General features: G+C 45.3%; 1 protein-coding gene across 14 annotated transcripts in view; it reads left to right on the forward strand.

Annotated features, from left to right (window-relative positions):
- BPGM (bisphosphoglycerate mutase) overlaps positions 1-24,986 on the forward strand; it is a 35,411-nt gene extending 10,425 nt beyond the window's left edge. The window contains exons 1-6 of one of the 14 annotated variants that reach the window (XM_042849185.2): positions 1,177-1,335; positions 3,751-3,839; positions 5,106-5,201; positions 6,308-6,445; positions 7,841-8,492; positions 20,866-24,986. In XM_042849185.2, coding sequence (XP_042705119.1) covers positions 7,892-8,492; positions 20,866-21,047 — 783 coding nt within the window. In that variant the 5' untranslated portion in view covers positions 1,177-1,335; positions 3,751-3,839; positions 5,106-5,201; positions 6,308-6,445; positions 7,841-7,891 and the 3' untranslated portion in view covers positions 21,048-24,986. The other 13 variants (XM_042849196.2, XM_005288042.4, XM_065567105.1 and 10 more) reach the window with 13 other exon arrangements.
- The last annotated feature ends 878 nt before the right edge of the window (positions 24,987-25,864 follow it).

Raw genomic sequence — 25,864 nt, forward strand, 5'->3', positions numbered from 1 at the left:
AAAAGACAGACCAGAAAACACAATATCATTTTGGGGCCAATCTCATGCATTTGGGGGTGTCTGACTCATGGCTTTTGAACTCTTGGGATTGGCAATACTGAAGATTCAACTGGAAATGAACAAATTGGTGGGTGGGTGGAGGGATAAACAACTCCAAAAGTCATATTAAGAGGCTAATAAGGCAAGACAAGTTTTGTATTGGGGCTATAGGATAAATAGTTAAAATATTCAGTGTGGCCTCCTCGTCCTTTTGAAATAATATTTTGGCGCTCAGGCCAAAACCACTGGTCTACGTAATGTCTGTAATTTATTGATGCTATGCCCTTCTTTGCCCTCTGCTTTTGTGTGTCAGGCGCTTACTTCTAGGAGGATATTTTTTTGCTGCTGATCCTTCCTTTCTCTTTAGTAGGGGTGTCTGTGTGTTTTTAAACCTGTGACTTGTTGCCAATATTTTACCAAGGATTCCCCACAAAAATCCCCCCCCCCTTTTGCCTGTGATAAACCCCTTGTACTGGGTAAGTATGCTTGCAGGGAGGAGAGGGTAAGAAACTGGGAAATCTTACTTGAGCTTCCTCTGTAAGCAAAAGCTCTTTCTCCTAACCAAGGAAGGAGGCAACACAAAGAGATGTGATTTTTGCATTTGGTTCTTGAAAAATATGGGGAGCGTACTGTGCTGAATCTGTTTACTTTCACACGTTGCAGGTGGGTGTATAGACACCTTGGCAGGGGCCTTGGAGCGAGCGACCCTCATCTTGGAAAGAGTTTGGAAAGTTCCTGATTCCTGGTGCAATTTGGCATATTCCAAAAGCAAACAATGTGTTTTACAGAAATTGCTTTTGTGCCAGCCCGAGGGACAGGATGTGGCAGGCAGCTGGTGTACGCGCGTCCAGAGAGAGGGGGTGGCAATGGTTCCATCACAGAGTGGGCAATCACCCCAACTCCCCACGTCACACGAGAGCAGAGCTTTCACAATGGGATCCCAGAGCTCCCGCCAGCAGCACGTCCCAGAAAACAAAACCCTGCTTGATCCCATAGCAGCCAGTAAACCAAATCCGATTGGCTTTCGATTACGTTTATCTGGTCCACCAGCCAATCAAACTCTCTTTCTCCCACAGCATCACAGAAATTAGAGCCGGAAAAGACCGATTAGGTCACCTAGTCCAGCCCTAGGCCCGGCTCTGATAGGGAGCGGCCCGGCTATTTAATGAGTGACAGCTCAATACCCCGCTCACACGGGAGCTCTCTAGGAGCCGGTTTGAACCTGTTAGCGTGTGAGGCTGCCGGAAGGCGCTGCATTGATATTGCTGGGTGGTTTAACTCTTCGCTGTCTGCCAGGTAAAATTGTTTTGATTGGGGGAAGATTTAATTAACAGCTAGAGAGGGATTGCATTGGTGAACCCAGAGGGGTGAACTGCTCATGCAGAGGAGGGATCTGCTGGCACAGTCGAGGCTGGTGCAAATGCAACGTCCCCCCCCCCCCCCCCCAATCCAGCTCCGCCAATGCACCTCCGTATTCCTGGGCTCTTCGTGGTCCGAGCGGCTTGCCCCGAGCCGGCTCCCCATGCGGCATGCAGGCGAAGCGTGTGCTGGTGACGCCAGCCTGCGGGGAGGGAGGATGGCTTGTAGGTTCTCTCGACTTGTGATGTGAGTCAGGATTTGAGGCCGGCTATACGGTGGCTCACTGAACAGAAGTGGTAATTCTTAGCGCTACTGATCTCTCTCTCTCTAGCCGCATGAAAGCCACTTAGGACAACTTAATTTCCTTCAGGGCTGTTACTACCCTGTTTGTTTGTTTTTTACAAATCAGAAATGTGAGCTGTGTAATGCAAATGATGGGGCAGGGGGATTGGTGCTTGGAAAATAGCATTTTAAAAAAGTTACTAAATGAGCAATCTCTGAGGTGCTGTTCAGTAACGCCTTTATGAGTGGGGAGTGTTTTCACAAGAAACAGATCTGCCATTCAGAACTTGATTTTTTTCAGAGGTGCTCAGAGCCATAATGTCATCTGGTCAGAGTGGGAGCTGCAGGTGCTCAGCACCTCTGAAAATCGGGCCTCGAGACAGCATTGTGTTCAAGGCTGTGCCAGTCTAAGATGTTGCCATGTACAATAGTTACCTTTTGCTTCATTGTGAGGCACAGCCAAATATGCTGTTCTACAGTAGGCCTGATCCTGCTGTCCTTATGAAGGCTAAAATCCTTTGACTTCAGTGGGACTGGTGTGTGCGTCAGGTCTGCAGGTATGAGGCCAATGGGTGCAGTCTGGGGAATAAACAAAAGTTATCAGTACAAATATTGGGGGGAGGAATACGTGTAAGGGCTATCTGAGAATGAAACCTGAGCATTTTACAATGAGAACATTCTTAACTAATCAAAGTGATGTTGAAAATAGGCTGAAAAGGTGGAGTGGGATGTGAAACCATCTATGAATACTTGAAAGGTGCAATATCCAAAGAGGAAAGAATCTATTTGGTGTGGCACTATAGGGTATCAATAGCTGGACATTATGAAGGGGAGAATTTTGAGTAGACATCAGGAATAATTTTATCAGACTGAGATCCGTTATTGGGGAATATTCTCCTAGGGAAAGTGGTGGAAGCCCTATGACTTGTCACTTAAAATTTAACTGAACAAAGCACTGGCCCTGTGGGCAGGCAAAGGATAACATTTTCAAAAGTGTCAAAGTCCTAGTTTCAAAAGTGACTTAAGCACGTAGGCACCTTGTAAATCTCATTCTAAGGGGTTAGGTAGGTTTGGACACCTAACTCACTTACGCTGAAATTTTCAAAGGTGCATGAGTGAGTTGTATGCCCAAATCCACCTAACTCCTTTGATTTGGAATTTACAAGGTGCCTAACTGCCTAAATCACTTTTGAAAGTAGGATTTAAGCTCCCTTTGTTGCTTAGGTACATTTGTTAAATCATCCAAGGTAACATTTTTCAAGTCTTCCCTTCCTCCCCCTCCCCATCTCTGACTTTTGACTGTCAATCCTTAAGCTTTCAAATTCAGCTACTTTTAAAAAATATTTTAATTCTGATAAAAGATCATCCAGTTAACTGACTCTGAAAAGTGCATAACTTCACTTGTGACAAAATGGTAGTGTTGTGTATTTAGATACTAAATCTACCTATGTGCTTACAGAAATACAGAACCGATCTGAAAATATTGGAAAAGTCCACTGTGGCTTAATAGAGACTGCGTTATTTTGTGTTGGTATCTGTTCATAGGAAGTAATGCAGTGGCCTTTTAAAATAAGGGAGTAAGGAGAGAGCACAGTTTTGGAAAGCTTAAAAATGCAGTTTAATGTTATTTGTTTCAAATAGAGGGCCTGATTCACCTTGGTCCTTCACCTTGTGTGTCTAAAATGGTACCAAATCAGAATGGCAACCCTGATGAACCCATTTGACTCAAATGTGTTCAAATCTCTGCAGTGGGAGAACTGTGCAAAATGCATGTTTGCCTGTTATGTAGGCAAAATCCTGTATTTGTTCATGTAATCCAGATAACTGCAGGTGCAGAATACTTCCTGAGCAAGCACAATTACCTGACTTTATCTAACCAGTGCAGAGTTTTGTCTCCACCACTGATGAGTATGAGTACTCTGCAATGCACAAACGGTTAACTTTTAGTCTCTTTATAGCATCTGGGATATTTTGCATGTGAGTGGTTTCTAAATAAACAGCATGTAGCTGGGCACAGAGGCAGCTGATCTTTTCTCCACTTTGTCATTTCCCCAATCTCCTTCCCTACAGGTGACGTTGCCTACTTCACCCAGGGAGACAGGGTCAGTGTCTCCCAGAGAAGAAGCCAATCAGTAACTTCCATCTGTCTGAACCCACATGTAAGGATGTCGGGGATCTTGCTTTAGAGAGCTAGAGTCCTCAATTTCTTGCTCAGCCCCAGGAGGTGGGGTTCAGAGGCTTGGTTTTTGGTTCCTCTTTCTCCTTCACTTCCCATATAGGGGATTCTTCTAATTATGAATTGTTGTTTGTTCCTCTGTTATTGTGTCTCTACATTCTATCCCTTTCTATTCTTGCTGCTATAACTTTGCTTCATTCCATGGTCGCTTCTGCTCTCTAGTACTGTAACCTCCTGCTCCTGCTCTGCACCTCTTTCCTGCATCCCCCTCCAGGCTACAGCTACATGACTCCCAAGATCATATTTATTTTCACTGCTCCGGCCACATCACTTCTCTTCTCAGATCTTTCACTAGCTTCTGTTCTTCAGCACTAAGTTCAAGCTTCTCAGATCTGATTCCCCACTCTTGTCACAGCTGTTTTAGTCCAGTGTAACTCCCTTGGCTTCACTGTGTGTAGCCGAGTGGAACAACAAACCTCTCATCCGTAAGATACAGATCCATCCTTATGTCTACACCCTAATATAATTCTCCTCCTGACCCCAATTGCTGCTTAAACTCCTCCACATCTCCTAATGAGCCTCTTCTCCCCTTGCGCTGGGCTTTGTGCCGTCTACCATGCTGCCCTCTTCACTTGGGACAGGGCTCCACATGTATCCAACCCATTTCTTCAATGAAGTCTTTCTACATTGGCAATATCCCCTTTATTGTTATTGTTTCCTACCTGTATCCTATTCGTCTGTAAGCTCTTCAAGACAGAGACTGTGCTGCCTAAACAAGTCTCTGGAGAGGTGGGGTTAGTGGCTTCTTGGAATATCTGGGAGGCCAGCAGATTTCTCTCTTCTGAAGTGCTCGATCTGTGTCATGCTCAGCTGGGAGGTGATTCCCAACCCAGGCTGACAGATTCACACTAGCTCAGCTCAAGCAAGCATGCTAAAATAGGAGTGTGGATGTTGCGGCACTGGTGAAGGCTTGGGCTAATTACCAAAACTCAGATCCAGGAGATAGTGTGGGACTGAACTTAGGTAGCTAGCCTGACTGTAACATCCACAGTGCTATTCTCAGCACACTGTCTCAAGCGGAGCTAGTGTGAGTCTCTGCCTGGTCTGGGAGGCACGTGCCCAGCTGCCATGTAGACGTACCCAAAGAGGCAGGGTTGGTGGCTCACTTTGTTGACAGCATTGGCATGACTATCTGTCGGTGTAGTTCCTTCCTGTGGCAAGACTCTAACTGCCTTTTCTTTTCCTGCAGATAGCTTCATACTGAGGCCATGATGTTCTTTTGACAGCAGCTCAAGTCTCTGTGCCTGGGGGTTTGTGCCAGTGGAATGCATTTGCAATACTTCAGGTGAGGACAATTACTTCTATATGTCACTCTAGTTTTTTAGCTAATTATTTCAGTATTGTGCTGATATTTAAGGAAACCTATTTCTGCCCCTCCCCTCTAAATATAATTACGAGAATAGTGGTCCAAATCTTGTATATAATTGTACTGAAGTCCATAGTTATGCCCAAGACGAATTTATCTCTGGGTGGGTCCTTTTTTCCTCTATCCCTAGGTGACTTGTGTTGGGCTCCCGTGATGCCCAGCTCAGAACTTATGTGAGAGGGTGCAACTTTCTTGCCTTTCTGGTCACATCAGGTCTGAATTTGGACTTGTAAATCAGTTGATCAGTTCCTGTAGATGATACAATCCTTTGATCTCGACAATAAACGTTCAGTATCTAGACAATGAACCTTCTTTATAAACTGTGGGCCCTTTATGAGGTTATAGTGCTATAGGAACTTGCATGCTATTTTGTTGTGGGCAGCATATTTTTAAAGCCTCCGTGGGAGGAGACCACTGAAAGGGAAGCACTTTTTTTTTTTTTTTTTTTTCCTCTTTCCTCCAGAGGGAGAAATGCTTTGTGACATTTTTTTCTTAGAACCCTGGGCTCTCAAAGAGATGGCTTAATACTGTAAGCATCTTGCTTGCAATTTATGGAGTCACAAGCTTCAATCCCATCAGGGTTGACTTGAACTTCCTGTAGTACAAACCTGATTTCTATGAATTATGGGTGTGTGTGGAGTAGGACACGTGTTGATGAGATTCAGAACTAAGTAGTCTCCATGGAGAATCAGGAGAAAAGATCTGTGGCCCTTTTCTGTAAGAGCAGCTGTTTTACTCTGTGGCCTTCATCTTTGTTTTCCCCTCCCACTTGTCCACCTGGTTTCCATTCTTTGTTGAAGAGGTCTGCATTTTTTTTCCCCTGTAAAATGCTTTGGGACCCTGTGGCAGCCTGCCTGGAGCCGAATGGCCTATGCCATGAGCTTGGCATCAGATAGTGGGTTACTACTGAGGAGCACCTCTCCTGTGGCAGCCTCACCAGCACCCTCCCTGAGAGGGAGCAGGCAAGCCGCCTTCACTGGCTTGTTGGCTCTCAATTGGTCAGTGTCTCCTTCTGGCTCTTCTAGGCCCCCACAGCAACTAGTTTTGTTGGTAGCCCAGCCTGTGTGGGTTTTCCTTGAGCTGAGGTGTCTGGATCCTGATGTCTTCAGCCGGGTGCAGAGAGAGTCTGATAGACCCCATCGCAGATGCTTTGTAAACATAAGGTAAAATTGTAAGATCTTTAGGACAGGGACTTTCTTGTTCTGTTTGTACAGCACCTAGCACAGTGAGGTCCTGATCTATGACTGGGGCTTGTAGCTGCTATAGCAATACAAATAGTAACCAAACCGAAATGTATAGCTGGAAGAAGTGCTTCATGGTACCATTGTGTTATGTCTGTACACTTTGTTCCATGGTGATGGTTGAGAATTCTAGCACACCGTTCAGTGTTTTGATGCTGCGGACTACAACAGTGTGATCACACTGATTCCATTCGATAATTTAGCCCCTCTGAATAGCTGCTGAAGACCTAGTCTGCAAAGCTGATGTGTTTTGTGCTGTTCAGAAGGCAGTGGAATGCATGGTCCCTGGCCCACACCATTCATAATGTAAGACCAAAAATGGCTGGAGACTTTTGGGGTTCCCAGCTTGAGAGACTTAAGGGCTGAGCCCCCAAAATTCCAGTCAGTGTTCATGGAAGTTGCAGATGTTCAGCACCTCTGAAAATCAGGTCCCAGGTATCTCAAGCTGGGCACCCAGAAAATCTGTGGCCACTCTGGAAAATGTTAGCCTAACAGCCCAATCCATCTCCCACTGAAGATAATAGACTCCTGTTGATGAGGCAAACAGATAAACAAAAAGAAAATGTGCTGTGCTTTGATAGCTTTCCTCTGGATATTGTTGTTAAAAATCAATAACCCCAAATTTGCCCAGTGCTGTACAAGAAATGAAAGGGCTATGGTCCCTGCATGAACATCTTGCAGTCTAATCCATGGACACAAAGGAAATGAGATTCTCTTGGAAATCAAGAGGAAGGAATAACCAGTGTGTCTTCCGTGGGATCTATCTATCTATCTATCTATCTATCTATCTATCTATGCTCACTAGTTATGTGCATCCTAGAATGGCCTTAATAAGGCATTCAACTGCCGAGAATGTGGCTGGATGAGTGGGATGGGGAGGGTGTTTCATGTGTAAGGGGAGTTGTGGACAAAGTTACAGGAATGGGAAGAGAGTGAACATAGACAGGCATAATGGTCAGAATGAAGGTTGTCTGGGGAACTGTGACGAAACACGATTAGATCTGTAGACCAAGGTTGCACTATATAAGGACTTGAGGGAAGTCTGTATGTTAGATCTGACATGCAATCTCTGCTGCTTTAATTAATGTAACAGCATGACCTAAGTGGGCTAAAAATTACAAGTTGGGTGGAAGAAGTGAACTCTAAGGGAAGGTGGTGGTCACTTGTTATGTAGCGGGGAGGAAAGGAATGCAAAGGCTAGCAATCGGCACAGAGGACACCCAAGAACTTCCTTCAGTGGACACAACACTTAAAGTACATACAACTTAATTTTACTTTACTCTCTAGTGACATACTCATTTCATATCTCTTGTCTAGATGGATCAACATTAAATACTAGACTATAAGCTGAGTGAAGCCAGAATCAAAATGAATAAGTGCAAACTTGTTCTGTTAAGACACGGGGAAGGAGCCTGGAACAAAGAAAACCGCTTTTGCAGCTGGGTGGATCAGAAGCTGAGCAGCGATGGGATAAAGGAAGCTCGGAACTGTGGGAAACACCTCAAAGCACTAGGTTTTCAGTTTGACCATGTGTTTACATCCATCCTAAGCCGTTCTATTCAGACTGCTTGGCTGGTGTTAGAAGAGATGGGGCAAGAATGGGTTCCCACCCAAAGTTCGTGGCGTCTGAATGAACGCCACTACGGTGCACTGATAGGTCTCAACAGAGCCGAAATGGCACTGAACCATGGTGAAGAGCAAGTGAAAATATGGAGAAGAAGCTATGATGTTACTCCACCTCCCATAACTGAATCTCATCCTTACTACAAAGAGATCTATAATGATCGCAGATACAAATGCTGTGATGTGTCGCAGGACAAACTCCCAAAGGCTGAAAGCTTAAAAGAAGTTCTGGAGAGACTCCTTCCCTATTGGAATGAAAAGATAGCACCAGAACTGAAAAGCGGCAAAATGGTCCTCATATCTGCTCATGGAAACAGCACTAGGGCACTGCTCAAGCATCTGGAAGGTAAAGATCTTCACAATCTTTCTGCTTTAGTAGTAACAGTAACCAGGCTTCTGTTTGTTTAAAAAGTTGTCTTGTATGCTGATCCAACCCTTTTTTTGCATTTGATACATAGAGCCAGTTTTGCCACTCTTGCAGCAGTACACTGACTTAAATGGCAAGCAGCATTTGATCCCATAAGATCGTTCCATAAAACAATGTAAGAGCTTTAATATCTGGTGTCAAAGGACAAAATAATAGATTGGTCTCTTGAACAAAAATCAGATGGGAGGAAGGCAGTGTCACACAATTAGTCTGCTTTTTCTTCATCTTTTAAGAGATTAGATTTACACCAGTGTAAAAAAGAGGAGAGTAACCAATCCAGCTTTGGTAGAGTTAATAGACGCCAATGTGACCAAGATCAGAATCTGGCCCTGTTTCGTTTTGTTTTTCCACGCTGTCACCTATTTTACTGTGATGATTGATACAGATTTTATACTCTGTTTTTCCACTCACCATATCATTAAAGTGCCTGGCTATAAGTGTGTGAGGGGAATAATTATCTGTTACTGTAATGTAGATCTTCTTTTAAGAGTAATTGCATGCGAAACATCACTGATAAGTCACGGTTGTATTGACATACTGTGTCAGGTAGATGCTTGTTAAAACATTCATCTATACATATACTATCCTTTCACAGTGACTATACATCTACTATCCTTTATATTGACTGCTTTATCTTTTGAGACTACAGCTGAATATACCTTGATTTAAGCCAAGAGGCTTTGAACGGAAGTAAGTACTAACAGATTTTCCTTTCTCCGGTTAAGACAGGTAAAATAACACATAGTTGATCATTTCAGAGAAACTTTCAGCAAAAGACTTTCCTAAAGAGGTTTCACTGATTCCTTTAAAAAGATCTTTGAAACACAGCTGCTTCTAAATCCAGGCCAAGTAGTTCCTTGGACATGAACATTGCCCTCATTATGGTTAATTACAACAAAGCTTGAAAGGCTCAGGCTTGCTAACCACATTCCTCCCCCCCACCCCCCCCAAAAAAAAAAAAAAAACCCTGCTCTGGAGCCGCAGACTTTCCTGGCTGACAGGGCTTTGATTGTGTGTGTTCGGTGGTAGGAATGGATTTAAGCAGGATGTGTTGAAATGCCTGAAAGATCTGTCATGATTTCCATGGAAGATGGTTTTTAAAAAACAAAAACAACCAAGCAGTTCTGCTGAAAACAATATTTCCCACAGATTGGGGGACACACACACACACACACCCCTCTTCTCCCCCTTCCTCCATGCATTTGGAGGTGAAACAAACTCCTGCACAGAGCAATGATTAGTGTTTACGTGATGCATAGTTCCTCAGCACAGGAGTGAATTTCACCCAAACTAAACTGTTTAAAAGCTCGCATTCCTACAGCATCAACTCTTCAATAACTACTTCAGGCCCAATTTCATCCTCCGTGTAATTCTCCTGAAGTCAGTGACAGATAAATATGGTTCTGTGGTTTGTGTGATCCTGCCCATTAATGCAAAGTGGGATAGAAAATTGTCCTCCCTAGGAGCATGTGCTCTTTGTGCCCTGTTCAGATAATTTGTGATGGTGGTAGATGCCTTTAGAACTACTTAAGGGAAATTTCCCGATGCTCAGAGTGCAGCTAGGTGTCCAGCTCCCATTGAATGTCAATAAGTCTTGGGTGTCCAACTTCTATCTATGCTTTTGAAAATCTTCCCCTTAAGTTCTTCTTTCCCTCTCTGTTTTGTGTTTGCTGGTTGAAGCCTCTTGCAGCACCCTGGCTGCCTGTAACTGTATATCTACATTGTGGTTTTGAGAGAAGTGATCTGGTCATGCCGCATGTCCTTTTAATTAATTTCGATTTTTAAGGGCCAGATATGGTGAGTTAAGATTTAGTAGCACTACAGCAGTCTGACGTCAAAGGCTGGATTCCCTTCATTGCTTAAGTGTGAAGCTGGGGTGCACACAGACAATCCCCTTAAATACTTCCACAAAGGAACCTGCTGCATTTTTTTCTGGTAACTGGGTCTTCAGACTTTGAGGACCTTCTATAAGAGCCCCCACCATGGAAACGCTCCCAGGTGTAGTGCTTACTACTGTGAGTGGTCTTACAGTATAATTTCAAGGGGACAATTTGCAGAGGGATTTGTGGAAAAGAGACTGCAGCCCCAGGCTGTTAGCTTTGCCGTGCAAGCCTTACATAAGGAACCTTCTACATCCCTTCCCAGCCAACACTCTTTCCTCCCTGTGGGCCCACTAAGTGCTCCTTCTGGATACAGGTACTGCAGGAGCAACTGAGTTTCCCTTCCATGTGGATGAGAGGGGAGAGCTACATATGCTTCTGGGAGGCATTGTTCTCTGCTTTGCTCCCCCACTGAAATGCAGCCTCCTCTGGGGTAAAACCCAGTCGCTGTTTAACAGTACTGTGCAATCGTCAGGACAGGCAATGTAGAAAAAAATACTGTATCCTGTTGAAACTGCAGGCATACACAAAGCGAGCTGGGTTGCCCACTATCAGACTGGGCCAGGAAAATCAAGCTCTTGGGCTGGGCTGTCATCAGGAGAGGACAGTGACTTACCAGAGTCTGAAGTAGTGCTTCTCAATTGGCAGGCAGGGAGCGTAGCACCTCCCTTTGTTTTCTTCCATGCTCCGGCCATGATGCTGATGGGGCTGAAATGTACATGCAGGAAGGGCACATGTGCAGGGAATGATCTGTGTGTGAACCCTGGCGTGACAGAGTGCTGGAGACTAACAAGTGAGCCAGTCCTCTGATCACTTAAAGTACACAGCAAAGAAAAACCCAGGGCTGGCCCATGCCAGCCAACTCAGGCTTACAGGGACTGTTTCTTGCTGTGTAGACTTCCAGGCTCAGGCTTGAGCCTGGGCTCTAGGACTTAGAATAGAATATCAGGGTTGGAAGGGACCTCAGGAGGTCATCTAGTCCAACCCCCTGCTCAAAGGGGGACCAATCACCAGACAGACTTTTGCCCCAGATACCTAAGTGGCCCTTCTCAAGGATTGAACTCACAACCCTGAGTTTAGCAGGCCAATGCTCAAACCACTGAGCTATGTGACTTGGCAGAGTGGGAGGGTCCCAGAACTTGGGCTTTAGACTTCTGGGCTCAGGCTACACAGCAATGGCAATGGCCTCGCCGCGTGAGCACCAGGAGCCTGAATTTGCTGGCATGGGCTAGCGATGCGTTTTTCTTTGCTGTGTAGATGTACCCCTAGGCACCATACGTTTCTCTGGAGAAGGCTGATTGGGGAATGTGATTAATTAGCTGATCAGTCTGGGGACTGATGAACCAATTAACCTTCAGCTGAGTGGGAGGTAGAGGGAAATGACTGGGTTAGGAGAGCTCAGTATGCTCTGAGATCCCAAGGGAAGCGATCTGTTTCTCCACCTCTGTGGGAAAGGGTGAAAAACCACTGAAAATACTTTCCTGCACAAGATGTATTCAGGTTGGTGAGACAATAAATAATGTGAAGGTGCTATGCACTGGAGAGTCTGAGTGGCTTCTGGGCATCAGAGGGTGAGGACAGAGCATGCCCTCTTAAACCTGTTGGCAATAAGTCTCATGGATTTATTTTTCTGGGATCTCTTTTGTTCCTGAAATCCTGGGCTTGGCAATATTGCTAGATGCTAGCTGTAGATTGCTATGTTGGGCTGTGTCAATGCTCTGGGCCCCTCCCTAGCTAGCTTATAATTAATATCATTGTTGGTCAATGGCAGATTGAGACTGCTTAAAGTTTGGCCTGCAGGAGAAAATTTTAGAAGCAGAATATAGTTTCCTTAAACAGGATTTTGCCAGGACATCGGCTTAACACCCCACCATGTGCTGGTACTATGATGGGTTCTTTGACCACCATATGTGGTCAAGACATCAATGTCACAATCCATCTGAAAGGTAGCACTGCCATCCCAGCACACTGATGGGTCATGTCTTCCCTCAGAGCCTATACAAAAACAAATCTTATGGGTGACGGGAGTGAGACCTATTTCTAATACTCCTGGGGGGATTCTGCGCCACTGCACGTGCACAGAATTTATGTCTCCTGCATATTTCTTTGCTTCCCTGCAGAAAAATGACTTTCTGACAGGGAAGCCACAAGAGTGGTCATGCGACCCTCCCCAGCAGTATGTTTCAGGTACCCAGGGTAGCTGGCAGAGAGGTAAATCACTGTGGGGCAGGGGGCGGGACTGGGGAAGACCTGGCTGGTGGCTCCTACGCTGTGCTGGTCTCAGCTGCTAGTCCCAGCTGGGCTGGAGAGGGTGGGACTTCCTCTTCCCCTGCATGGCATGTGGGGCTGTGTCAGACCCATGCCCAGATTTCTCCCCCAGCTCTAGGAGGAGCAAACTCTCCTTCTTCCCTCCCAGCCCCCCCGCTTCCTGCCCCCCATTGCTCCTCAGCTGCAGGGGGAGGGATCCCTGTAGAGGGAGTTGCTCCCCCATCCGCCCAACTCACATGCATTCAGACCCCCTCATACCCAGACAATCCTGCCAAGCCTTACTCTCCTCACTGCACCCAGAGCCCCCCCGACAAGCCCCACTCTCCCAGCCCCCCCGCTTCCTGCCCCCCATTGCTCCTCAGCTGCAGGGGGAGGGATCCCTGTAGGGGGAGTTGCTCCCCCATCCGCCCAACCCACATGCATTCAGACCCCCTCATACCCAGACTATCCTGCCATGCCTTACTCTCCTCACTGCACCCAGAGCCCCCCCCCGACAAGCCCCACTCCCCCAGCATCTGGATCCCCCTGCAAAATCCCATTACAGTTGCACCCAGAACCCCCCAACAAGCCCCTCTGCACCCAGATCCCCCAGGGAGCCACCTGTACCCAGATTGCCCCACACAACCTTCTCACCCCACACCTGGATCCCTCCACACTTGTTTCCAGTCTTGCTGAGCCTGCCTGCTCATACCTGATGCACCTGGCACAGAGGGTCAGGACCATGGGGTGTTTCTGGGGCAGGCCCAGTCCTTGCGCTGGGTCAGGGTTGGGTGCAGCCTCACCGCTGAGTCTGTGTCCCAGGAGTGTGGGGAAAGCTGCACAGTGATCTCCCACCTCTGTGTGGCCAGTGGCCTTTGCTCCCCAATGCCGTGCTGGAGCCTCCACATTTTTTTGACAAATACAATTTGCAGAATGTTAAAATATTTTATGCAGAATTTTTAATTTTTTGGCACGGAATGCCCTCATGAGTGTTCTATGTAACTTGCGACATTAATGTAAATAGGTCCTTCATTTTGCCTCCTCGGTTTCACTAAAGCAATCTGAGTACCATAAAGATTAGTAGCCAGATTCTGCTATTATACCTATGTAAATCCAGACTTTTTAATGGAGTTCTCTGTGTAATTAGGATCCAAATCTGGCCCTCTACATACTGCCAACAGGAATAATACATTGGAGCCTCATTTAATAATCTAAACATCCTTGGCCAAATTCTGCACTAGCCATTAATGGGGTTGCAACTGTGTGCAAGCTGTCACGGAATTTGATTAGTACTGTGCAAAATTCTGTACAGTATGTCTGAAGAATCATGTCCTGAAGATGCAGTTTGGGTGCAAGCACTGCTTAATTGGGGCAGATATTTGGTGTGGTTTTTATGTTTTGTTTTGCGGTGACCATAGAGATGGAAGGAAAGGAAAAGCTTGTAAACAGTAAGACAATGACCTCATAGGGGTTCTGAAATACGTAGGTTGCTTATTAAAAGCAGATGAGACAAGCTGGACTGACTCTTGAAAATGAGTCACGTTAGAAAGCCAATGCAATCAGATGCCCATCTACAATGTTTTCCTAAGCAGAAATGTTTCAGAGCAGTAATTTGTATGGGTTACCCATTAAACAAAAGTTAGTGAAACTCCTGTTCCAATAGTGATTTCTGCTTATCCAGCAAGTGCTGTGTCCTTGTTCCCTTGCAGGGGGAATCCTCGGATGCCCCAATTAGGCAACCTTGTGTTGTCAGAGTGATGTAAAAGGTCTGGACCAGAGGCTGGAATCTGGCTCCACGTGTGTCCTTAAGCCTGAAGATGTCATGTACTGCAAGGGGGTAAAGATCTTTTATAGCAACAAACTTCAAACAAAGATTGTAGAAGGATAACAGCATAAGAAACCTTTGACACTTGTTCAGTCCGGTGGGTTTCAGTGGATCAAATTTGGCAGCATAAATAAATGTGCTTGGAAATTAGTTCTGATCCAACAGTAATAACTTATTAGACCTTCTCTTTACAAAGTAGGGATCACTTACTTCACCTGCTCCTGAAATGGGTGCTGAAATGGTGCCATCACTGAGGTGGAATGTGGTACCTGTTTAACAGCGTACAAAAACATCACACAACACTATGGGATAGGAAGTAGAGAACAGAATGGCCACTTGAAACTTCAGGAGGAATTTTAGGTAGACAGAATGCAATTATCTAGGTTGGACTCTCCCCAAGACACAAGTGCTGTGCTGTAGGATTGCAAGTAGGGATGTAAATACCATTTAAAAAGTTAACAGTTTAAGCAATAAAATATTTTTTAAATAGTTAACCGATTAAAGGGCCAGCTGGAGCTGCTCGGGCCAGCTGGCGTGGGGGTTAACTGGTAAGACTAATGCTTACTGGTTAACATTTTACATCCCTACTTTGCAAGTGACCATGAGTAGGCAAAATCTTACTCTTAAGACTCCTGAAAGACCACATCGCCAGTAACACTGTACCCACTAACACTGTGCTGGGACACTGGCTTGGTATTAACTCTGAGGAATGAGTCCTACCTACTGAATCATAAGTATTTCCTGCCGCACCTGGGTATTCTTGGAGGGTCAGTGTTCAACTACTGACCTTATCTTACCCTGCTTAGAGTGGGAGAGAGGATGGATCTCAACATGGACTGAATGGATGCAGAAGTGCAGTAAAAGGTCACTTGGCTTGTGTTACGGTGTGTGAAGTAACTGGATAGCAGCTTTAGCTGACACTTATGCTAGTCAGAGTGGCATGTTTCCAGTGTCTTGATTTCTGTTCAATGTCTTAGCCAGGCTGGCATCTGGAAGTGCTCTTGGATTTTTATCTGTGCAGTTTTCAGCATGCAACTGAAATGGGTGCCCAATGTGCTTAATAAATATCTTATTCTGAGTAAAAGGTTCCCATGTGCAAATACACTCATTGTGGTAAAAGTAACCAAGCAGGTGTGAAGCGCCTCTCTTGGACTTCTTCCTTCCCTCCTCAACCTTCACCTCTCATCTTTGGCTGTGATCTTGTCAGGTGGCAGCATAATCTAAACAGTCTGGGTTTTTCTTAGGCTGTGGAGTAGATGTAGCTTCTGTCGGCAAAACTTGTGTCCTTTCAGGGGCATGAATATTCCACCCACCTGAGCGTTGCAAGTTACACCCACATAAGCGCTTGTGTGCACAGGGAGAGCTGCTCCTGCTGACATAGCTTCTGCTGCTCGCTGGAGGTGGGCTTTTTATGTTGATGAGTGCTCCTATCAGCCTAGTGTGTCTTCACTAGATGCACTGTAGTTGTATCAGTACTGAATCATGGCTGAATTTTAGAGGGGGGGGGGGCACAGCAATTCCTCACTTGTATAAAGCCAAATTCGCCATGTCTGTAAGGAAGCCAGTTAATCTGTACATGTTTACATCGGGGTGAATTTGGTTTATAGATTATAAAGTTCTTAAGGATCTTTTAGGGTGAGTGCCATGTGAATTTTTGAAATCCATTAGCATTACAAACACAAAACCTTTGAATACAAGACACCATGTCCTACAGCCTTTATTTAAATGAAGAATACAGCAGCCCAGAGTTTCTGCATGGGAATTCTAAAAGTTTATTGATTTGAAGAGTATTCTCGCGGAATATGGTAGTCTCTTTGAGGTTCTTGGAGCTGTTGGTTAGAATTCTTCTGTTCTCAGCCAGTGTCTTACTGTCTTACAGACTGACTTTGATCAGTTATAGGATAGTGAGTAAAGCTGTCAGAAACTTTGGTGCTTGCATTTTGCAAGGGTTTATATGAACATCTCTCCAGCTGCATACGTCCTCCTGAATTTTGGGGTTGAAACCCAAATCTGTCATTTGCAACAATAGTCTTGCTTCAGTTCACACTGAAACCACAAACTTGGAGTATATCAGGGCAAAATTATAAAATGAATGAGATTTGCTCATGAGATCTGTGAACTTTACTTTTTGTTTAGCGATTTTTGTATTAAAGGAGCATACAGTTGTGGAGCGCTATAAGTATCCTGTTAGGATTAATCTGCCATCCTGTTCCCATGGGCAAAGGAATTTTATTGTTTAACTGCTCTGAAAGAAACAATGGAGAGCTTTAAATGAAGCTAAACCTTCCTTATTAAAGCAACTGATAGTTCAAGTTGTGATCAGTGTTTTTCCTGCATTCATGATAACAGTGCTCCTTTGAATGTCTTGACTGTTTTATATCAGGGGTAGGCAACCTATGGCATGCGTGCCAAAGGTGGTACGCGAGCTGATTTTCAGTGGCACTCACACTGCCCAGGTCCTGGCCACCAGTCCAGGGTGCTCTGCATTTTAATTTAATTTTAAATGAAGCTTCTTAAACATTTTAAAAACCATATTTACTTTACATACAACAATAGTTTAGTTATATATTAGAAACTTATAGAAAGAGACCTTCTAAAAACGTTCAAATGTATTACTGGCACGTGAAACCTTAAATTAGAGTGAATAAATGAAGACTCGGCACACCACTTTTGAAAGGTTGCCGACCCCTGGTTTATATGTTGGTGATTGCCTTCCACCTAATGTGAAAATCATTTGTCAATTTACCCCTTTGCTCTGTGAGAACGGTCTGTTTTCTTAGCTGCTCACCTGTACTTTGCCTCTTGTCCCTTTGTCCATTTGGCATGTTAGTCTGTTTAGAAAGTTGGTTGTGTTTATTTTCTGAACTTGTATTACTTCAGGCTACCTAGTTTTCCAATTACAATCTGCCTCCATAATCCTCTTTCCTAAAGGGGAACCAAGAGATTATCAACAACTTACTCTCGTGCACAGATTTTTGTTGGGAGAAAACGTATGTGTAGACATGGGGCAACATTTTCACAAGCACGTACATGATTACTTAATCATATAGGAACCAAAGTATATGTCTACACTTGGAGCTGGAAGTGCAAATTTCCAGCTCTAAAAATAGCGTAAAACAACTAGTCCCTCCAACTGCTCACCCAGCTGTGGCTGCACTCTGTCTTTCAATGCACTAGCTCGAGCAGAGCTAGCATGGGTATGTCTCCTGGAGCTGGAATTTACACCTTCCAGCCCAAGAGTGTAGACACCAAAATCACTCTGATGCTTTTGAAAATTTTACCCATTATGTAGAAACAACCTGCAATGACTCTCTGGCTACATTTAAATCCTGGTTTTCAGCTGTCTGTTTGGTGTGTGCGGGCCGGTGTGTGTTTTGGGAAGAAGGCCTGATTGAGGTTTTTTCTGGTGATTTATGTGACCAGTACAATACAGCTTTATTGTGTAGTCTGTCTCATAGAATCTCTATCCCCAAAATGCATTAGAATTAAAAACAGGTGGACTTCAATAAAAGTAGGAGAGAGAAATGGCCATCTTTTGTAGAGTCAACAAGGTGGAAAGAGGGAAAACTGCTCCCAGATGGCAGCAGCTGCAGAAAAGACTTGTTACAGGTTGTCTGTGGCAGTCAGCACAAACACATGGAGACCGAAATAAGGCTCCCTTTACTCTAGCAATTTTCTCACTGTTGATCTGGCAGCAGTGGGAGCAGTAATGTCGGGAGGGCACAAGTGTTCTTACTACCATGTTGTCTAGGTCTGCCACAAAAGTCTGCGCCTGGCCTACACTAAAATTTTAGGATGACCCAGCTACAGTGCTCAGGGTCTGAAATCCTCACTCCTGATGGATGTAGTTAAGCTGACCTAACCCCAGGTATAGACAACACTAGGTCGACAGAAGAATTCTTCCGTAGGCCTAGCTACTGCCTCTCAGGGAGGTGGATTACCTTTGCTGATGGGAGAACCCCTTCCCTTGGTGTCGGTAGTTTCTACACCAAAGCACTGCAGTGGCGCTGGTGCAGCTATGCTGCTGTAGCGTGTCAAGAGTAGATGAGCCTTGGTACTGGTAGCAGTGTGGTGGAGCTGTATCAGTGCTAGGCCAAGGGTATGTCTACAGCTGCATTGCTATCACACTTCACTGTAGATACAAGCAGTGCCTACTGGAGAGGTTCTCCCATCAGCGTAGATAATCTACCTCCCTGAGAGGCGGGAGCTGAGTCGATGGAAGAATTTTTCTGTCAGCCTAGTGCTGTCTGGGGTGGGGTGGGGGGGCGGGGTGGTTGGGTCGGCTTAATTCCGTCGCTCGGGGTGTGGATTTTTCACAGCCCTGGGAGATGTATCTATGCCAGTGTAAGTTCCCAGTGTAGATCCGCCCCTAATAGCAGGAGAATTAAGTCTGTCTTTCTAGACTCTAGCTGGAGCATTCAGGGTTTTAAAAACAAGGGTGGTGGTGGTGGTGGTGGGGTAATCTTGAATAGTCCCTTCAAAGGGACTGACAAATTGGTTGTGTATCAGAGGTTGTTTCATACTGCAGTCGTGCCTTTGGGCACCAATTAAGGATCAGCGCCCTGCCCTGCTATGCACTGTGCAGACATGCCGTGGAAGGCAGGGGAGAGGGACGTCCCTGCCCAAAAGAGCCACCTTCGAGAAAGATGTGTGTTCTGCAGGGAGATTTTTCTTCCCTGCCTCACTTACGTGGCCCAAAGGGAGAAGAAACTGATTTCATTTCCATTGCTGGGAATTCCCCCGTTGACATCCTGTTCAGGTCAGCCAAAACTGCGAACCACCATGTTACTGCTCTGCCTCAGTATGAGTGAGCTTAGCAGCAGGAAAGCTATGTATCAGCTCCCCGATGCACCAGCTTGTCTGCCTTGCCCAGCAAATTCTTCAGGATGCTGCCAGTCCATACCTTGCCTTGCCGGTAACAATCAGTGAACCCCAGCTCCCAAGTTCCCCAGAGATGTCTCTCTGCAGTGTCCAGTCCCTCTCCCTGTACACTCCCTGTATTTGCTGCCTCCAAAGAGGGCCCATCAGCCTGTCAGGTGAGCTGGAGACATACATTGAAGTGAAGTGCAACAGCACTGTGAGAGGGCTTTGTAAGAAAACAAGAATAAGTTTATTAACAAAGAATATAGGTTTCAGTGATTTCAAATAAGACTGAAAGAGAGGAAAGGTTACAAACAACAAAATATGATTTCTAGTGACTTAAAGCTTACTTCAGCAAGTTACAGTCTTTGTTTAAGTAGGTTTCTCACTATAGTCAGCCCCCTAGAGAGTTCAGTCCCTTTGAGTGAAGGTTCCACCTTTCTCACATTTCAAGAACTCTGGCTCCTTGTGTCTCTCAGGTGATGGATGCCAAAATGGCTTTCTGTTCCTGCTTATATTTCCCAACAGCCATTGTCTCTGTTTCAAGAGGCAGGCAGGCTTCCTGGAGGTACAGCATCCCCAGGGCTGGCACCAGGCAACCAAGCACATGCTTGGGGCGGCACCTGGTAAGGGGCGGCCAATCTTGGGTGGTGGGGGGCAGCGCGGTGCTCGGGGCGGGCGGGCGGGGTTCCGGCGGCGCGGCGCTTGGCGGGCCAGCGCGCTTTTTTTTTTTTTTTTTTGCTTGGGGCAGCAAAAAAGTTAGAGCCGGCCCTGAGCATCCCCTGTTGTGATCGTTAGTGGGAAATCTCTCCTGCAGTTGCTAGTTTTGATGGTTTTGTTTACCTTCTGTGTAAGTGTACTTCCATTGTTTCTGGCCTCACCTTGCTCCGTTTCCACTGGAGATGCAGGCAAAACATTTCTTTGCCTAGGACAGGCTGGACTTATGCACTGTGTGCTGAACACACTTTAGGAACATAGTTCCAGCACATCTCTATAATTCCTTATACACCACCTGCACATAAATCGCACAATAATATTCATGCCCAGCTTCTTACCAGTTTGCATATGACATCCTACACAATGTGTCCAGCCTGATGTGAGTTAGGGTATGGTGTGCGCTTTGTCAGTTGGCATTAAGGAGCTCTCTGGGTCCCAGAAGTGAAGTTCCCAGTGTGCATCTAGCTGGTTCCCATGCCACCCCTCCATGTCGTGTTCCAGCTCCATTGAGAGTCTCCTAGGGACAGTTGCCAGCTCTCATAGGTTAGCGCTAACCTGCACTGGGGCTAGGGTTGAGCCAGGCAGATAATCAAGAAGCCATAACGGTACCTGCACCTCAACTCCTTGCTTAGCTGAACAGATTGCTGCTGCAGCAGAGAATGTGGACCAACGTCTTTGGAGATACTTGGGGGCAATCTTAAAGCAGGAGATTGTCTTGTGCTGGGTTTAACTGTGTGGCATTTTTTGTTCTCTCTTTTTGCAGGCATCTCCGATGAGGATATAGTTAATGTTACCCTCCCTACTGGCGTGCCTGTGCTCCTTGAACTCGATGAGAATCTGCGCCCTCTTAGCCGTCACCAGTTTCTAGGTGATCAAGAGGCTATCCAAGCTGCCATCAGAAAAGTGGAAGATCAAGGGAAAGTCAAACCTGTTGAGAAGAAATAATGCTTCCGGATGCTGCCCCCACTCGTGTGTGTGTGTGTGTGTGGTAATAAGTAGTGCTTTGTGAGTGTTAAGTTGCACTTCGTAAGTTTATTAATTTTTAAATATTAGGAGTGCTAGTGATGCGTTAGGTTAGTACACCAGCCTTTCACCTTTGGAGACTAGAGTTCAAATCCCAGTGTGGGTTACAGGTGAAAAGGAGGTGGCTGATTTCATCTGAAGCAGTAGGAAGGACAACATAAAATTGCTATAGTCTGCCACAAATCTTTGCCCAACAAAGGCCCAAGCCAGCAGTATGGTAGGGTATATTACAGGTCAGGATTAAGAAGTATTGACAGAGCTCTGTGAAAAGCTTGCACTGCAGAACACTTGGCTCCCAATAACATTTGAAGTCCCTCACTTTCACAAGCACTAAACGCTCCCAGTTTGCAAAAAGTATTTGGTAGTAAAGTGCCAGTTAGATTGTTCTTTACTGGAAGACCTCTTAAGAAGCCTGCCCGTGGCACTAGCATATACATTACAGGCAGTTCTCTGGTCGTCTTATTGCAGTGACACTGCTGTGCTTGAGAATGCACTTTTGCTAGCAGCTCTTTTTTGAAGCACAAAAAAGTATCTTGTGGCTTGACTCTTCCAAGGCTAGTTCTTGCTCCAGAAAAAGTGCAATCCTACTATCCACACAATGGAGTGGGGTGTGCTTGGAAGAACACCCCACTCCATTGTTCCCCCTTTGCCTTACTTTCAAAAACAGTTTTTATGGGCTAAATTCTGCTAGGTTGCACCAGTGATAGGTGAAGGATGGCCCAGTGGTTGGGGCACTGGCCTGGGACGAGGGAAGCCCAGGTTCAACTCCCTCCTCTGCCACAGACTTTTTTTGTGTGTGACCTTGGACAAGTCACTTAGCCTCTCTGGGTACATTGACACAGCCCACAGCAGCGAGCTTCTGGGTCAACAGACAGCCTCATGGGGCTCATGCTAGTGCTCTAAAAATAGCTCTGTAGACAGCACTTGGACGGGGTGGCTTGGGCTCTGAAGCCTTGGGAGAGGGGTTAGAGTACTAGTGTGAGCCCCGCTAGATTGAGTCTGTCGACCCAGGCTGGGAAGCTTGCTTCTGCAGGCTGTGTAAACGTACCCATAGTGCCTCAGTTCCTATCTGTGAAATGGGGCTCCCAGAGGTGACGGGCACCCTGTGATAAAACCACCCATTGAAATGACACTCCTGCAGTCAGATTGTTCATGGGATATGTACACATGCATGCAAACCTAGTGGAATTTCACTGTTGTAACTTAGCAGACGTTAGCCCTCAAAACACAGAACACAAAGAGGTTAGTGCATGAATAGAACTTCAGACTTGTCATGGATTTAGCCCTTAATTAGAACAGTAACCTGGATAGGTTTCAAGCACTTAACAGAATCTACAGGCTTGATCCAACTCCCATTAAAGTCACTGATAACACTGACTTGACTTGAATAGGGCCTGATCCAAACCTTTGAAATTCCCCACTTCCACCACTCTGTGGTGCTCCAGATAAGGGCTAGAGAGTGGTCTCCACTGAACTCTACAAACATTTTTCAAGCGAGATTACCACGGTGTTTCCCAAATTAACTCCTTGCAAGAGCAATACTGAAGAGATTGTAATGGTGAGTAGTGTATGTATGTGCAGTGCCACTCCAGGACATAAATACAGCTGTTTCATCATGTGATGTAAACAGTAGAGAACATTAATATTTACTTCAGAGTTCGTTCCTGTGAACCTCTTATCACAACTACCTACTGCAGTCTGTGGTGTCTTAATTTCCTTTTTAAAAACAAAAACCAAAAAACCTCAACTTTGTGGTTGGTTTTTTTTGTTTTGTTTTTTTTCAGGTACTCTTGTCAGGAAATTCCACGATATGAGGCTTTACTCTTGTTTCTCTTGCACTGGTGTAAAACTGCTGTAGCTTAAATCTGAATCCATCCCAGTAACTGAACTCTTTCAATGGTCCCAATTTTGCCCTCTGATGCACAGAGCTCCCACTGACTTCAATGGAAATTGCATGTGCCTGTTTGAAGGCAGAATTTGGCCCTTTGTATATTCAGTGCAGCCAAGCTATGACTGCCAAGGGAACAACTGTGAATTCCCTGAGTGCAGTGCCTGTAAAAAATCTCACATGTAGCTGTTTGCAGTGAGTGGCTTGTTTAATTGGATTTTTATAGGTTCAAGAAAATGACCGCCTCCTGGCGAGTCAAGCAGCCTTGCACTTCTTTAGCGCTCTGACTTTCAGAGTGTAGTAGTAGCTTGTGTCACTAAAGCATGCTGATTGTAACAGACCTATTGCTGGGTATCTTTCCTTGACGTGAATGGCATTTGGACTCCTAGGTTTTTTTTATTTGTTTATATTGCACTAGCAAAAGGGGGCTGGTGGCAGTCTCTCCTGTTTTTAAGATAGTTTCTCTTTCTTAAATACAAAGTCACAGTTTACTTTAATCCTCAAATGTATTGTGCACTAGATGAGAATCTCTATGCAATCCCCTATACTTGTGACATTGATAAGCAACCTACAGCCTGGTGTATGGTGGTTTTTTTTTTTTTTTTTTTTTTTTTTGTATATATTATTCATCTGTATATGGTGTTTGAGTCAAATGATCTCCTCCTCCACAGTAGCATCAATACGGTGGCTGCCAATCAGTGAATGTTCACTTTCCAGAGCCATACTGAAGAGCCTCATCGTTAACGTGGATTACTCTTTGGTGTGACAACTGACACTAGCACTGGTAAAGACGTTCATGAAGCAGCACTACCACAGACTTCAGCAGGAGTGGAGTCCCTCCTCTGTATGGTTTGAGATGTACTTAAATGCCTGAACATGGTGTGGGGGGAGTGAAAAGAAATGTAGGTAATCTAGTATTTTTTTGTAGAGAATAATTAGTATAGTTTTGCAACTAAGGCTACCAGCACCACATGCTGCTCTCTGCTATATACATGCAACTCCCATTGACCACACTGGGATTCATGGACATGTAGCTGAGGCCAGAGCATGGCTCTCGGCTGTTTACCATATTGCAATGCCAAAGCAGTGCAACATAGGAATTTTTGGGAACTTGAGATGCTGCAGCTATAGTGTAACGCTCAGAATGCTGATAAATAAGCCAAACTGCACAGGTGTTTCACATAACACACACGCAGGGCTAGATATCAGTGTCTCATGCTCTCACGCAGAAGGGAAAGGAGCACTGATCTTAGGAACACCTGACCTTTAAGTAGACAGGTTGGAGGGAAAGTGCTGAGTAAATGTTCAGAAGCCCTAGGTTCAGCAACCAGCAGAGTGGGGCAGATCAAAAATGGTTTCAAATGGAACTGGTTTTTTGCAATGCTCTGGTAGTGCAGCAGGAAGTTGGACTGCAGTTGTTTGGGCTGAGACTCTATTCGATGACAAAGCAGCTCACCAAGGTTCAGTACTCATGCTCTTCTCCCTGCACTGGCAATGCTGCAACAGACCGAGACCTTGATCATCTCCTGGGGGCTATAAAATGCAGAATTGGAGGCCCAAGCCAGGAGTTTGAGCACTTACCAGCACTGGTCTCTTGGCATCACTTGTAACTATATTACTGACACACAATGAGGTGGGGAGGGGAGGTATACTTGAGGACAGAAGCCAGCATTCATGGGGAAGGGGGCCTGATCTACAGGCTCTGTTGCCTTACAGCAAAGGGATGGATGAGAAGCAGGCTGGTGACCCTTCTCAGTCCATGATTAGAAGATGCATTTGCCCTTGATCTTGAGTGAGCTTCAGAGCTCTGGAAATAATACAGCATTTCCACAGCTGGCGACATAGGCATGGTTGGTTTGCTTATGTGTTTGAAATGTGTGGTTTGTTGTGTGATCCTGTTGAGAACACTTAAATATTTACTTGTAGAGCTGGCAAGTTCTTTAAAATTCAATAAACCACCTGAAATGCAACTTTAAGATGGTTTGTCTTCATCTTTTTTCCTTATTTGTCTATTCTTCCCATAGATCTGAAAACTATGGGTTTTCGCAAGTTGACTTTGGCTATGTCTACACTAGCACTTTTGTCGGTGTAACTTGCGTCGCTCAGGGGTGTGAAAAAACCACCTTCCTGAGTGATGCAAGTTTCACCGACAGACACGCTGGTGTGGACAGTGCTATGCTGGTGGGAGATGCTCTCTCCCCAACATAGCTACTGCCGCTCGTTGGGGGTGGTTTAATTTTGATGGGAGAACTCTCCTGTTGGCATAGTGCGGCTACATTGGAAATCTTATGCCAGCATAGCTGCATTGGTACAGCTGTAGCACTGCAAGGCCTCTCGCATAGACCTGGCCTTCATCATCACCATAGCCTAGCACTTTCAGTTTAAGGATGCCAAAGTGCTTATCAAACTATCATTACATTTCAGTGATGTGTGATGAGCCACTTCTGGGGTAAAATATGGCTGGCGTTTAAACAGTGGAATGTCTCTTCTTAAATGAGAGGAAGTTGGGGTGAGGGAGGGGTGTGTATCCATTTCAAACTCTAGGGGAATTTAGATAACTAGAACTTGTGCCTAGTGTTGCCATTTTTTGTGATTTCTAGTCTCACAATACCTAAAGCTTTGGCTGCTGGAGACAACTTCCCCCAAATACTCTTTACCCCAAGCAGAGTGCCCCCTCCCTCCCCAAATTGGAGAAGTGTCCAACTCCATGGGGTCTGCTCGACACATGGCTGTTGCTATTGATTTTACGTGGATGGCACTCGCATACCATGGTGAAGGGTGGCTGCATAAAACTCTAAGGTAGAAAACCCAGAAGGCAAAGAAAAGCCTCAAAATGTGTGATCTTTAAACA

This window comes from Chrysemys picta, chromosome 1 (assembly GCF_011386835.1).
Source record: "Chrysemys picta bellii isolate R12L10 chromosome 1, ASM1138683v2, whole genome shotgun sequence".
NCBI lineage: Eukaryota > Metazoa > Chordata > Testudines > Emydidae > Chrysemys > Chrysemys picta.